The following is a 14,001-nucleotide window of genomic DNA, read 5'->3' on the forward strand; positions in this document are numbered from 1 at the left end:
CAGTGAGAGAAACTTTACAATGGCGGGTGGGGGAGAGAGGATGGACAAGGAGGCTCAGTGAGGTTTTTGCTGGAGTCCAGATGAGAGGCTTGGAGTCCTGGGCTGGGTGTGCCTTTGCCACGCAGAGCCACAATGCCTGATGGGGGCCTGGTTGGCCACTGTGGCTGGGGAATGGGAGGGCTGCAAGTGTGGCCTCCTAAGGGGGCAGAGTTGTCCTGGCTGCCCCTTATTTGGGGGTGCAGGCTGGCTGTGGAGGAAAGGTGAGCTGTTTCTCGTGGGCTCAGAGCAGGATGCTGAGCTCTGAGGAGGGACTTGGGCAGTGGGATGCTCATTCATTCACTTTCTCATTCAAACATTTTCCAAGTCTCCACCATGTGCTATGGCCTGTGCTGGCTAAAGATATTATGCAGGGGCACACTCCTGATGGGTGTCCTGCCCTTACAAAGCTAACAGCTAGTAATGGGGACACATAAGGACATTACAGCACAGCAAAGTAAGAGCAGTGACAGAGACATCCAACAAGAGTGCTGTGGAGCCGGCAGTTGGAGCAGGAGTTTCTTAGGCTCAGCCAGAGTTCAAGAAGACTTCTTGAAACCTGGGGCAGAGGTAGGGTCCATGGAGATCTCAGCCCAGGCCCTCCTGTGCCCTGAACACTTGACTTTTAGGTTCAGATCCTTAATCTAGACAGAGCCAGTCCCATCTTTTGACTACCCTCCCACCAACTCAACTGTCGCCCAACTGCCCCATCTCTGTGGTTACTGGTTATGATGCTACTTGCCTCAAGACTCCCCTAATCTCTGACAGGCACTGATTTTCAGCCTTGGGGCCTCAGTCCAAACTCAGTAAGCCTACATATATTGGCTGTGGCATGCCCGTGGTGGGCAGACCTGGGCTAGAAAGAAAGGGCTAGAAGGGGAAGGAGCAGAGGCCTCTTCTGTCTCTTCTCAAGCTTGTCCCTAGAGTACTCATTTGCCAAATGCCCTCCTACAGCTCTCTCCATCCCATTTCCCCTCCCCCACTGAGGCTGGAAAGGTGCTGTTTGCCCTCTGCTCCATCCCCAGGGCAACGGGCCAGGCAGCAGGTGTGTGTGTGTTGAACAAGGCCATCTCCGGAGCGGAGTGGCTGGAGATGAGCTTTGTTTAAATATTAAAGAAGTCAATCATTAATCAAGCCTGGCTTGGTGCCCAGCTACCCACTGTCTCCATTTGGGAGGGCCTGGACTGGGGCAGGGAGGGCCATGGGGTAGTTAGTGAGGATACTTGCTTCTCACGCGGCTGACAAACAGCTTTTGGGGCTGGATTATGCAGCCCCACACAGGGTAGGCCAGAGGATCAGCAGAAAGATGTGCTGGATAGCAGACAGAGCACAGTGCTCATGAACTGGGCACCAGTGATTCGTACAGAATGTCCAGTTCTACTTGAATACATTTTATAAGGGGACTGAAGCAGTGTCCTGTTTCTAGCCAGAGAGGACATTTCTTGGGCACTGCAGTCCTGGCCCAGCCCCACAGTTGGGCTCCTGAAGAAAACAAGGTTGTGTGAAGAACAGTTTGGGGCAGGAATTGGGGTTGGGGCCGAATTAGAGGGACACAGTCACTGGGTCACTAAAACCATGGCTCCTGAGCCCTCCCTAGGGGAGGGAGGTTGATCTGGAACCCAGGGCATGCATGGAATCACACACAGTGAGTAGCCTGTACACATACGTTAGTTCCAAACACACAATTATAAACCCCCACGTACCCAGATCGGCCACAGCTGCACCCAATTGCATCTGGACACTGTGCATGCAAGCTTCCCCCTCCCCAGCCCCCAGTCCTCTCTGCCTTGGCCACCCTCCTCTTGCCCTCCAGCCTCACCAGTCGTACTGGTGTCTAGTCCCAGCTCCACCATTCAGCTCTCATCCACCGAGGCTTCCTGTAGTACTGCGTGAAAATCCGAATGGTCAGGCTGATTGAGCACACCGTCAAGATGAGGCAGAGGCCCAGAAGGATCCACTGTCTTTTGGCAACTAGGCGGGGCTCCATGGCTATGCCCAGGAAGTAGGCTTTGGGCTGTGTCTCGGGGGCACTGGAGTCCCGTGAACCGGTGTCCTGCGCATTGGTGTCCTGGGACAGTGACCTTTTTTCCAGAGAGTACAACCTGCGGGCCAGCAGTAGGGCCACCAGGAACATGACCAAGCTGATGGCCAGCAACACCCACTGCCCAAATTTGGCCTGGTCAGGGTCCAGCTCCAGACTCAGAAATGTCACCTTGTCTGTGTCTTTTTCTGTGGAAGACATGGGAGTCTTGTAGAGCAGGCAGGAGGAGGGAGGGAGCCCTGGGGTGCCCCATGGAAATCAGAGTACCCGACTGCCACTGGCCTCCTCCCTCAGCCTCAGGCACCTACCTTCTAAGCCATAGGTGAGGGCATTGCCCTGGAAGGAGGGTGAGAAAGAGGAGTAGAAGAGAGAGAAGGAGGAGATGGGCATATATAGGGCTACATCCCCATGGTGCCCAGTGGTGGCTCCATGCAAGGGTCAAGAGGAAAGAAGCCCACCCTGTGCTCGGATGCCAACCTGGCCCTCTAGCTGAACAGCATGCAAGGAAGCAACTGAGTCAGTGGCTGGGCCATGGGCTGTGGTCTTGGCCAAGGCTGCTTCAGGTGCAGACAGGGTCATGTAGCAACAGGGCTGTTGCTTGTTCAAGCCAGGTCATAGATTAGGCTAGGGGTTAAGGCTGGGTTGTGGTAGGGACTGGCCCAGGGCAGGCTAGGGTAGGGCTTGGGGCTGTACCAGAGCTGGCACCAGGGTCAGATGATCAAACCTTCAAAGGTGCAGCTGAAGTCTGGCCAGCCCAGGATCTCCCCCTGCCGCACATTCTCGGTGACCAGCCAGTTCAGCAGGGGCTTGAAGTAGGTCATGAGGGCCTTTGTAGACACTTTGGTCTGCCCGGTTATCTTCTGCAGGACTTGTGGCCAGGGCTTGCTTGAGCCCAGCTTTAGGATATCTCTGGGAGAGTGGACACAGCTGTGAGGCTGGTGCTGCTGGGACCCTCAGTGTGCCCCTCCCTGGCCCTATGGTTTTGCTAGCCAGACTCTTCCCATAGAGCTCAGAGCCGTGGATAAAATCACAAGCTCTGAAATAAGACCCACCTGGATTTGAATCCTGTGGGGCTTTGGGCAAGTGACTTAACCTCTCTGAGTCTCAGTGTCCATATTCATAAAATGGAGGTAACAGTACTATCTCCTAGGGTTGGCATGATGATTAAATAGACACAATGCTGGGATCATAGTAGGCAGGTGATGAATGTTACAATAATAATAATAATAATAATAATAATAATAATAATAATACTTATTATTATTACTGCCACTGTGATGATCATTATTCTCCTGGACTCAGATAGGCATAAAATCTTGAGACGCTGTTTCCCATGAGGTTCTCTCTGTCAGTAGGGGAGGGGCTGCTCCTTTCTGGTCTCACAGGGAGTGTTTGGGAGGATTAGGGAGTTGGTGAGCGTGGGATGAACTCTGTGTATGGCCTGCAGTGCTGCACTAATGTCAGCTGTCACCAAGCACGCTTGGAGGGGGCACAGAGTGTGCTGAATCCAGGGCTCCTGGCTGCTCCCCACCAGGGCCCCCTGCAGAGGCAGTGGAGGACATACGTCGATCCTTCTTAAACTGTGTCCTCATCTGACCAGGAGAGAGATGGGCTCTAGAGGCCCACAAATCAGGACTGTGGAGTGTAGACTAGCAGGACCCAGGTTCAAGACTCAGCAGTGCTACTTAGGGGCTGTATAACCTCAGGCAATCAACTAAACTCCTCTTAGCCTCAGTTTCTCCATCAGGAAAATGGGCCCCCTTAATACCCACTTTTCATTGTGGTGCAGATTAAGCCACATAATGGTGGTGAAAGAGGGCTTGGTAGCATGCACACGCTTGTATGCATTGCTTCATAAAGAACAGAGACAGAATGAGGGGGAAACTAAAGGTTAGTGGATCCTTGACAGAAACCACTAGGGGAAAATGTAGTTAAGATCTGAGAGAAGTGCGGGAGAAAAGTCATCATGATTAAAAGAAAAACAAAACAAAACCCCACAACTAACTTTAGGTAAGGGGATTTTATCAGATGCGGGGTCCTGGGATAAAGGAAGGACGTGACGAGAGAGAAGTTTTGACCACTAAAAGTCTACCCATTTAGAAACAGTCCTTCAGCCTTGGAGGGACAAGAGGTTTGACCAAAACCCAGCTCATAGCCAATGTGGCCAGCACATGAGACTTGCAAAGGTCGTAACTGGAACCCTCAACTCCGAGGTGGCTGCAATGGGCCCCACGGACAAAGTCAGGCCTACCACGGCTGGCTGGATGAGCCAAGGGCTTTGGGAAGTTGGACCAAATCCACTTCAACTCTCCATTCCCAGCAGAACCAACCCAGAGCCATCACATATAGGAGGATGAGTCAAATTCTAAGATATATTAGGTAAAAGAGCAGCCAAGAATCTTGCCCTCCCCCTTCTCCTCTGCACTCACCTCCCACACACAACCTATATTCCACTCTGCTCTGTCTCATTTCTCCAAAGCTCAGGACATCCCCCTTTCTCAGAGCCCTCTCCTTTGCCCTCTGCCCAGAAGATAGCATTCAAAGTCCTAAACCTGGAACTTGGGGGTCTTCCCTGGCATCCAGGGGTCTGGAAGGCAACGTGTAAGGATGGGTGAGCAATGACCAGTGTTGACTGGCAGGTGCTTTGATGCCAAGTCAGATCCTGGGAGCCATGTGTGCCCTGGGGGGTGGTGATAGGAGAGGGGGTGGTGAGAATGACCGAGGTCAAATGTCTCACCAATCAAGTGGTGAAGGCTCAGAGTTAAAAGCGAGTTGATGTGTAGAAAACAGATGTCTGCTATTTCTTGCACTTCTGCTTTTGGGGACAGAGATCCCTTCCTGGTCCCCCGGCATGACCTCCTCTCCCTCTCTGCATGTTCACTAAAGCCCTTTCCTACTGCACCAGCTCCTTTCTTGAATCATGGTTATTGATTTATCCTGAGGCTCATTGCCCCCTGCTGGACGCAGGGCAAGCTGATTGACCCGTGCACAAGTAAATGTTTGCTGAATGAATAAATGATGGGGGGGCCAGAGACATGAATGCAGAGAGCAGAGAGGCCCCTTATGTTCCACACATTCAGAAAAACTCAAACATGGGCAGTGGGTTATCAAAAACCCCTATAGTGTGAAAAGATGGAAGCAAACAGACAAGGTTGATAATCGGCATGCAGGGTGCCGCCCTCCCTGGGAGCAAAGCCAGGGGATCGGTCTTGCAACTCCACCTGGCCTAGTGGTTGCTGACAAACTCCGTGGTGGAGTCACAAATACGCTCATTAAACTCGCAAAGGATACCAATGGCTATGTTAATCCCCTGGGAGACAGGAATAAAACTCAAGATGACCTTGACCAATCAGGGATATGGACTTCCTGAAAGGGGTTGAAAACTGGTGGGGGAAAGACCGTGTCCGTGGGTGGGCTCTGCATCTCAGTGCTGGAAGCACTGATTTTGGAGCCAGCTGACCTAGGTCTGACCTCATCAGACCTGTATCCCTTGGTTGGTGGAAGCAACAGCGTGAATGAGGTGTTCTAGAGTCAGTTCAGGACTCAAAGGCTGATTTTGCCCCTTGCTAGAGGAGTGACGGGCGTTCATATTATCTCTCTTAGCTTTAGTTTCATTATTTATGAAATGTGGCTAATTGTATCCACTTTGCAAGTTATGAGCTGCTCACGTGAGACCTTGTAAGAGCGCTCCTTAGAGAGCCCAGCCTCTACTAGCAAGTGCTCCCCGCCATCAGGTCAGCCTCCCACCCCTCCAGGTTTGCTTCAGGACCAAAACCACCTCTGCAGAGGCAGGAATGGAAAGGATGGCTGGGGACCAAGTGCAGGAAGAAAGATTGGGGGTAGGGAGTCAAAGTGGACCACACGCTGGCCAGAGCATCCTAAAGGTTGGTGTGAAAGCAACCTGGATCAGCCTGGGAGCTGCATCCGGGCACCTCCAAGAAGAGGTGGGAAGAGCCGTGTGCGCCCCAGGGTGCATCAAATGCTGCCCAGGATAGGCGAGCACCTTGGGAGGAAAGGATGAAGGGATTCGGGTGGAAGTCTGGAGCTGAGGCTGGACTCCAGCAGTGGCTTCCCATCTGGGACAGTCTGATTTGTTGGTATGTGTGTGTGTGTGTATGCACGCGTGCGTGCAGGGGCACATGGGCGCAGGTGAGAGAGGGAGTGTGTAGTAGTGAGTGTGTGCAAGTTTGTGTGTGAGTGAGTGTGAGAGTGTGTGGGTGTGAGCAGGAGAGGCTAGGTAGTCTCTGACCGTGAGGGGCTACACACAAGGAAATGGGCTTCGATTATCGTAGGAGAGACTGTAGTCAGACACAAGGAAGAACTTCCACTAACCTCTAAGGTCAATGAGGCCTGCTCAGGGTGCCTGGGGTGGCCTGGTGAGGAGAGGGGGCCAGGGGCAGGCATCCGGCAAGGGGCAGGGGCACTGAGAACAAATGAGGGAGGGGAGCACTCACTCCAGGAGCTTCCCAGCCGTCTTGGAGTTATAGATGTCGCACCGGTGCAGTGGGCCCATGTGACCCGAGGCCTTGCATAAAGCTTCGTGGAGCTGGAACTGGAGCACGAGGCTGACGAAGTACCTGGGTAGAGGAACGGGAGCGCAGGCTGGGGAGCTGGTGTCAGGGCTGGGAAGCCCGGAGCCATTTGGAGCCTGGCAGCTCAGACGGGCAGGGGCCCGAGGACTCCACTAGGGCCCAGCCTTGCTGGGCGGAGGCTCCTTCGGCAAGGTCCCACCTCAGCCTGGGGCTCTCCTTCTTAGCCTTCTGAACCAACCCTTGCCTCCTTTCCTGCTCTCCGCTTGGGGACAGCTAGAGGCTTTAGAATATTCCCAACAGCTCTGCCCTCCATACAGAATCTGATCTAAAAGCCCAAATTATCCCCGGGTGGGCCCCTCCGGAGGCTGTGCAGCCCAGCGGAGGAGATGGGTGGGTAGGCGGGGCGAACATTTGGCTCTAGGGCCTTCCTGGGAATCCTCAGCCTGGTTCCCGTGCCCCCAGCCCCCAGCTCCCAGAGCTGCTTCTGCTGGCAGGGCCCAGACCGTTACCGTATGTAGGGCACGCTGGCAGGGATGTGGAACTTGGCACCAGGATCGAAGTCATCCTCTGTCCGAGGGATGGGGGGGCACATGCCCTGGTATTTCAACCTGCCCAGGAGAACAGGGGGCTGGTACCACCCAGCTGCGTTCTCAGAGCCTTTTCCCTGGGAAGCACTTGCACAGCTACCAAAAGCAGACTTGGCGGGCGTAGGACACTTAATGCATTTTTATAGATTAAATACGTGAGTTGAAAACACATGGGATTGGGAATTCAAATCAAATAGTAACAGTAGTTAACACTGACTTCCTCTGTGGGGGAACCGTGCTAAGCTCTTCACACAGACTCCCTCGACACTGTCATGGTGCTGGAGACTTGGGAGGGAATGGGCTGAGCAAGGTCTTGCTTATAATCCTAATGATGAAGACGGTTAGAGACCAATCAACAAGGTTGTTTCATCTGGCAAGAAGTGCCAAGAAGAAAACAGAAGAGCATCTCTGCGGCATAGTGCTGTTACTGTTCCCAGTTTACAGATGAGGTGACAAAAGTTTAGAGGTCAGGGAACTGGTGGGAGGTCACGGAACTAGTCACTGGCAGATCCCATTAACTTTCAGATGCCATTAACTTTCAGATGCCATTAACCCTCTGCACTGTGTCATGGTGGGAAAGTTACTAATTGTCACTGAGTCTTGTTGCAAAATGTTGTCTGGAAGATGCGGATAAAATGATCCATCTCTGGGATGAGACAAAGACTAGGAAAAGTTTGATTGTTGGCTCACAGGTCGCCTCTGAACCATCCTCTGGGGTCGGCAGACAGTCAGGTGGTGGCTCTCCCAGTCGACAGAGCCTTCCTTGCTCAGGTCTAGGAACTTGCCACCTCTCTCCCTTAGCCCCCGGTTTCCACCATGGCGGTGGTGGGTGCAGCTGACCCAGGGAAGGAAAGGGCCCCCGCAAGTATCCCTGCACCAGATGGGGGTAGGGGTTGCCCTTGGAGGAGTACAAGGTCAAGACTCTGCCAACCAGTGAGGCCAGGGCCTGAATTTGGGGTGGGGGTAGGAGGGTGAGTGGATGAAGAGAGGAGCACCCAGCTTTGCCACCCTGGGTTGCCATGTGACTGTGGGCTGGTCACACATTCTTCTCCTGTGAATGACCATGGGATGTTGCACAGGTTCAAAGAAACGTAAAGGCCTCATGCAGAGCTGGCAGCCCCTCCACGGTCACCCCAAACCATGCTGTGGCTAGCAGGCTCGAGGCCTGGAGGACATGGGGCGCCCTGACCTTGGGCATTCACTACCCCATCAGAGAGCCAGTGGTCGGTGAGGGGATGCGCCACGGACGCCCCTCACGCAGAAGTGGTGCTGCGTGACTGCTGGCGGGCTCTTTCGGCAGCGGTTCTGACCTTGGACGTGCGTAAGGATGCTAACCCAGAGGCAGCTGTGCGCGCGTGTTGGGGCAGCAGGAAAAGGGGCTGTGGGCTAGCTTCTCTCCCACGTGGCCTCTTTCCACAGAAGGGAAAGAGCTCAGGCCGCCACCCTTCTGCTAGCCCCACTGGTGGGAACAGGAAGGGAGAGGAGGATCAGGTGGGCCTGCCTGGTGGTCAATGTTTTGTTCTTGGAGGAGCCCAGGGGCACCCTTGTGTGAGCTTCCCAGCTACCCGGGAGCAGGCAGGGCCACTGCCAGGGTTCCTAGAAAGGTTAAGAGGCCTGCTCAGTGCTCGTGCCAGATTCAGCAAGAGGCTGATCCACCTTAGTAAGGCTGCTGTCATCTGGTGATAGTCCCCCACGGCCCCCAGGTCACCAGCATGGCACACCTAACTCTGCCCTCCAAGGAGAGGCAGCAGCATCCTATGGTGACGGGCAGTGCCCTTAAGGCTGACCCGAAAGCCCGGCCCACCAGGCGTGAAAGAGGGCAGAGAGCCCAGGTCAGCCATCCTCTCCCCACCTGAGGTTCCACCACTCCTGGTTGTAGACGTCCTTCTGGATGGTGCCATCAAAGACCTTCCAGCGAAACAGGTCCATCAGGTAGGCGAAGGGGATGAAGGCGATCTTCTCCAGGGCAATGCCCATCAGGAAATTGACCTCCTCCTCTGGGGAAGAGGGAGCAGTCAGGAGGTGGCTCCTGGTTCTCCCTCCCTTCAGCTTTGCCCAGAGAGCCCCAGCTGCAGCCTCAGGCTCGGCTGCCCTGCTATGGTCCTCTTGGTCCCCATCACCTGAGTCCTGGTGCTGGTGGCTGAGCAGGCCTCTGTTGAGCAGGTGCTTGTGGGAGGAGGCCGAGAGGGTGATCATCGACCCCACGGCCTCTTCGAAGGCTGGGTTGGCGCCTGCGCGGAAGATCACAGAGAGGTTCTTGTACTGCAAGAAGTACTGGATATGGCCCATCTGGTGGAAGATGGAGAGCAGGTCTTCTATGGTCACCTCGGTGCACTTCTTTATCCTAGGGTTAAAGGGCAGGGGTCAAGGAGCATGGGGAGGTCCTGGGAGAAGGGGAGATCTCTGCATTCAGACTCCATGGTGGGATTGGGGCGGTTGGGCTGGAGACCACCAGGGCCTTGGGTACTGTCCCTTCTCACTCCAGGTCCCCCTCGCCCACATTGCCAGCTCACATCCCTCTCTGCTGCCTGGCTCCAGCCCTGCTCACACACCTCCTTACGCACCTCTTAAGACCTCCTAAGACAGGCAGACAGAGGGGGAGTGGACCGAGGAGAAGAAGAGCAAGAGAGGGGCGGGAGGGTGGTGCTGGCGCAGGGTGAGACCTGAAGTCCTTGCCGTTGTAAAAGTCCCAGGCGGAGGCGTGGCACTCCACCTCCCGCCCGTCAGTTGGCCTTTCCATCATGGACTTTTTCCAGAAGTTGGGAGGGGTGGAAAGCAGCCCCAGGGAAGTGAAGAACATGTCTGCCTCTTCGAACATTTTGGAGGGCTTCCAGTGCTGTGGGGAAGAGGGGGTGCATGGGGCCCTGCCCAGGGGGCCATGTGGGAGGGGCAGGGCTGGCAGGGGCAGACGGAGGCCGAGTACTAACCTGGCTTTTCATGATCTTCGTGATATCTTCAGGGGGCTTCTTTGGGAAGGGCAGGACCAGGTCTAAGATGTTGACCCAGGACTGAGCCCACATGTTCCCTGGAAGGGGCACGCAGGGGCTCAGAGGAGGCCAGAGAGCGTCCCTCCCTTTGCTGGGTGCCAGCTTGGAGGCCTGCTCCGCCCACCCCACTCGGCTACCAGCTAGGGCTTTACCCAGCAGGTGGGCGGGGATGGGCCCCCTCGGGTCGATAAGCTGGGGCCCGTAGTGGCGGTGCAGGGCGCGGCGCACGTAGGCATGCAGGTTCAGGTAGAGCGGCTGCAGCTCCTGGTAGAGCTGCTCCAGGTCCTGTTCTAGCGTGTCAGACTCATACTGGGACCGCCACAAGGCCCCCATGTCTTTGTAACCTAGGACAGGAGAGGGGGCTCAGAAGAACTCACCACCCACCCTTCCTTCAGCCCTGGCCTGGCAGGCAGGAGACCCAGGCACTTTCTGGGGAAGCCACTTGACCTCCCTGTTCCTCAGGGTCTTCATCTGCCAAGTGGGAAATGTGCCTCCCAAGGTCACTGTTCAGATTGGATGAGATCAGGGGTGGAAAAGCACTTGGCAAAGTACACACTCCGTGCTCCTCACCGTGCCTGGTTGGATAGGACCTGGATGAGGCCCTGGTCCTCACACCCACCTCGAGCCCCGCCAGTCCAAGCCCTAAGACCACCTGGGCTCCTTTCAGATCCTCCCAAACACTGGCTCCTCCCATCACGCGGCCTGGGAGGCTCTTTCACTCCCTGCTTGCCTTCTTTCAGGCCTTGGGGGAGATCTCGAGGCCTCCCCTTCCCCTTCTCTTGGCACTTGTCCAGAGATGTGTGTTTGCACGACTCTTGTCTGTCCCCCAGACCCTAGGCCCTACCTAGGAGGGCGGGCACCTTCTCTGTTTTTTCACCTACAACTCCTTAGAACCTCTCCAGGGCCTGGCACACAGTAGGTGCTCAAGCAATGTCTATAGACCAATGGTGAATGAAACACCTTTGCTTCCCCCAGCTGCAGGGCTCAGGGTCCCCATCTCTAGGTCCAACTACCGCCTTTACCCTCTGCAGAGTCAGCTTTGCCCTCCCCCCTGCAGCCTGTGCCCTGTGCCCTCTGCACAGACTGGGCTGGCCAGGGAAGGGTGTGGGGGCCTCACCGTTGAGCTTTGCAGCCTTGTTGCTGAGCTGCACGTAGCGCTCAAAGGTGATGCGGAGCTGACGACCCACAGCATCCCGCCAGCCCTGCCAGGCCCATAGCAGCTCTTTCTGGTCCCGGGAGGTGGCCATGATTTCTTGGAGGTCTATGCCCAGAGAAAGGAGCCAAGGTGGGACCCACACGCTCCTGCCTGCCTTCTGCCCTCACCTGCCTTAGGCAGACCCCCCACCCTCCAACAAGTGAGCGCAGCTGGAGCAGGGAGAACAATGGGAGTCGGGAGAGGGGGCTTGCGGAAGGGGCCGATGCTGGAGACTCTGGGGCTGAATGGGAGCAAGGCTTGGGCGCTCACCAGGCTCCATGGGCAGACAGGGTCCCTCATTCAGGCACACCTGGGCCGTGCTGTACGTCGTCTCCATGTAGGCCAGAAGCTTGTTGTACTGGGGGGGGGCAGGTGTCACCTAGGGCAGGCCTGAGCCCTTGGGCCCACCCCCAACGCTAGCCCCACCGGCTGGGAGGGGCAGGCCTGTCTGAGGCATCGTCCCACCAGCCTCTTTCTCTCCTCCCCCAGAGGAAGCTGTGGCCCTGCCCGACAACCTCCCTCCTGCCCAGACAGTCTGGCTTCCCCCCGGCCAGCCCACCCACCCCTGGGGTGGGGAGCATGTGCCTGGAGACCTGGGGGCTCCGTCCATCACCTCCCGGAGCTCGTCCTGGGGCAGGGCCGCCTTGTCTATGTTCTGCAGCTTACTCAGCATGCGCTTCACGGCCGGGTCCTGGAACCGGGAGGTCTTAAACAGGCGGGCCCGGGTGCCAAAGTACAGCATGTGCTGGGACCTCTCTGAGTCCTTGTGCAGCTGGAATGAGGGTCACGACATTTATCATGGGAAGTTGGGGGAGGGACGAAGGGCCCCACATTGAATTCCAGGGTCACAGCCCCCCCCCCCACCAATCTCTTCCCAAAGCCTACTTTAAGGGCTCACAATCACTGAAGATTTGCTAAGAGGGAGAAGGGAAGGAGCCTGGGTCCTTAAAAGCAAGGAGCTGATATTACAAGGGAAAAGAAACAAGAGATTCTTGCCTAGAGAGCTTCTGGGGGCAGCAAGAGGCCCGGAGCTTGCAGCCTGCTTTGACATGTACTTTGGGGATTCCCTCCTTCCTCTAGCTCTGGACAGGGGGCAGAATAGGTATGGTTCCCCAATCCCCGCCCCCCCAGATCCCTGAGAAGAGCAAGGGAAGAAGGGGCTGGAGTTGAGGTGGTACCACACCATCTCCTCCCGATTTTTGTTGGTGATGTTGGTGACATAGTTCCACGTGGCCTCCATGAACTGGTTCCACACAACCTGGGCCGTATGCTCATAAAACTGCAGGAACGCCTTTGCCACGGTCTCATTGTAGAACTTGTCTGCAGAGAAGGAGGTGGGCATCATGATGTCCTGGGAGGGGCCTGCCCCTGACTGGTCCCCTTGTCTGGTCCCAGGTTCCTTCAGGTCCCAGCCCCACCTAAGCTCTGATCACCCTCGGTCCTGAGCCATGGCAAGAGCTGCCCATAACAGAAGAGCACAAATAGGGAAGGTCCATGGCAAGTCCATCTTGTGCCCATGGCCAAGAGAACAGCAGAGCTGGGTGAGGCTATGGACCAATCGCGGTCCAGCTCCATATTGTGACATCAGGGGCTGAAGGGTTAGCCATGGAATGTCAGAACTGGAAAACCCCCACCCACCTTCTGGTCCAACTGTTCCCATTTTATAGGTGAGGAGACTGAGGTCAAGCCACATGACCTGGTTCACACAGCTTGTTAGTGGCAAAGCCAAGAAGAGAACCAGGGCTCTTGATTTTTAGGCCAAAGTTTATTCTGGTCTACTTGGTCACTTTGCCTTGGCATTGGAACCACCCTTGGACCTTGGCCAGGGATCGATGAGACCCTTGCTCTCCCCAGACTGGCATCACCGCTGAGAAGGTGGGTAGGATGATGGGTGAATGGATGAGTGGATGGATAGATGTACGGAAGTGACATCTCTGGGTCTCTGGAATCTGGAAGCGCAGTTGTCTCTCCCTGTTCTTGACTTAACCTCTTATGTTCCCGTTTTTGGCCTCCTTCTCTCTTACGGGATGTGTAATCATTCCTAGGGCGATGCAGGACCCTTCCTCCCTTCCCCTTGTCCTTATATCTGTTTCCCCAGGGATGGCCTGATGCTATGAGTTTGCAGTCAGGAGGAAGCACAGAAGGTAGAGGGCTGTGAGGGCTGTGGGGGAATGTGTGGCTGGCACCTTCCATTCAAGGTTTGAGTTTGAGCACCAGCTGGCAGGACCCCAGCTCTCTGCTAGCCGTGGCGACTGCCCACTAGCCTGACACACTTAGTCTGGGGGAGATGAGCTCATCTATCTCACTTTGGGATTTCTTCCTCAGATTCACTTTCCTCCACACTCACATGCCCTCCACTCTCTGTTCCTTTCACTCTCTGCTCGGCCCAGGTGCACCCATATCCTCCTAGACGCTTCACCTCTCACATGAGCTGACATCTTTACCAGAGAAGCTGACCAAATGACCCTCCAAATATGATGCTATGATCAAGATTATTTAAAACACAAAGAAAAAAATCAGTGACACTTCTGGGTAAGTGGGCCAACTGAGTTCTGCTTCAAGCATATAGACACGCTTGATAAAATACAGTATTTTGTTGTTGTTAAGGATAGTCATTATGCTG

General features: G+C 55.4%; 1 protein-coding gene across 1 annotated transcript; it reads right to left on the reverse strand.

The window, feature by feature from the left end:
- Positions 1 to 1,870: 1,870 nt before the first annotated feature.
- On the reverse strand, positions 1,871 to 12,953 carry LOC113265294 (angiotensin-converting enzyme-like protein Ace3). The gene is made up of 14 exons (XM_044389336.1): positions 12,797 to 12,953; positions 12,562 to 12,698; positions 11,992 to 12,150; positions 11,649 to 11,736; positions 11,301 to 11,444; positions 10,336 to 10,527; positions 10,124 to 10,221; positions 9,860 to 10,032; positions 9,317 to 9,540; positions 9,049 to 9,193; positions 7,119 to 7,217; positions 6,532 to 6,654; positions 2,802 to 2,986; positions 1,871 to 2,265 (listed from the first exon to the last, which is right to left on the reverse strand). The coding sequence occupies exons 1-14, from the start codon at positions 12,951 to 12,953 to the stop codon at positions 1,871 to 1,873; spliced, it is 2,319 nt and encodes a 772-aa protein (XP_044245271.1).
- Positions 12,954 to 14,001: the final 1,048 nt, after the last annotated feature.

Source organism: Ursus arctos, unplaced genomic scaffold, assembly GCF_023065955.2.
Source record: "Ursus arctos isolate Adak ecotype North America unplaced genomic scaffold, UrsArc2.0 scaffold_24, whole genome shotgun sequence".
In the NCBI taxonomy this organism is placed as follows: Eukaryota; Metazoa; Chordata; class Mammalia; order Carnivora; family Ursidae; genus Ursus; species Ursus arctos.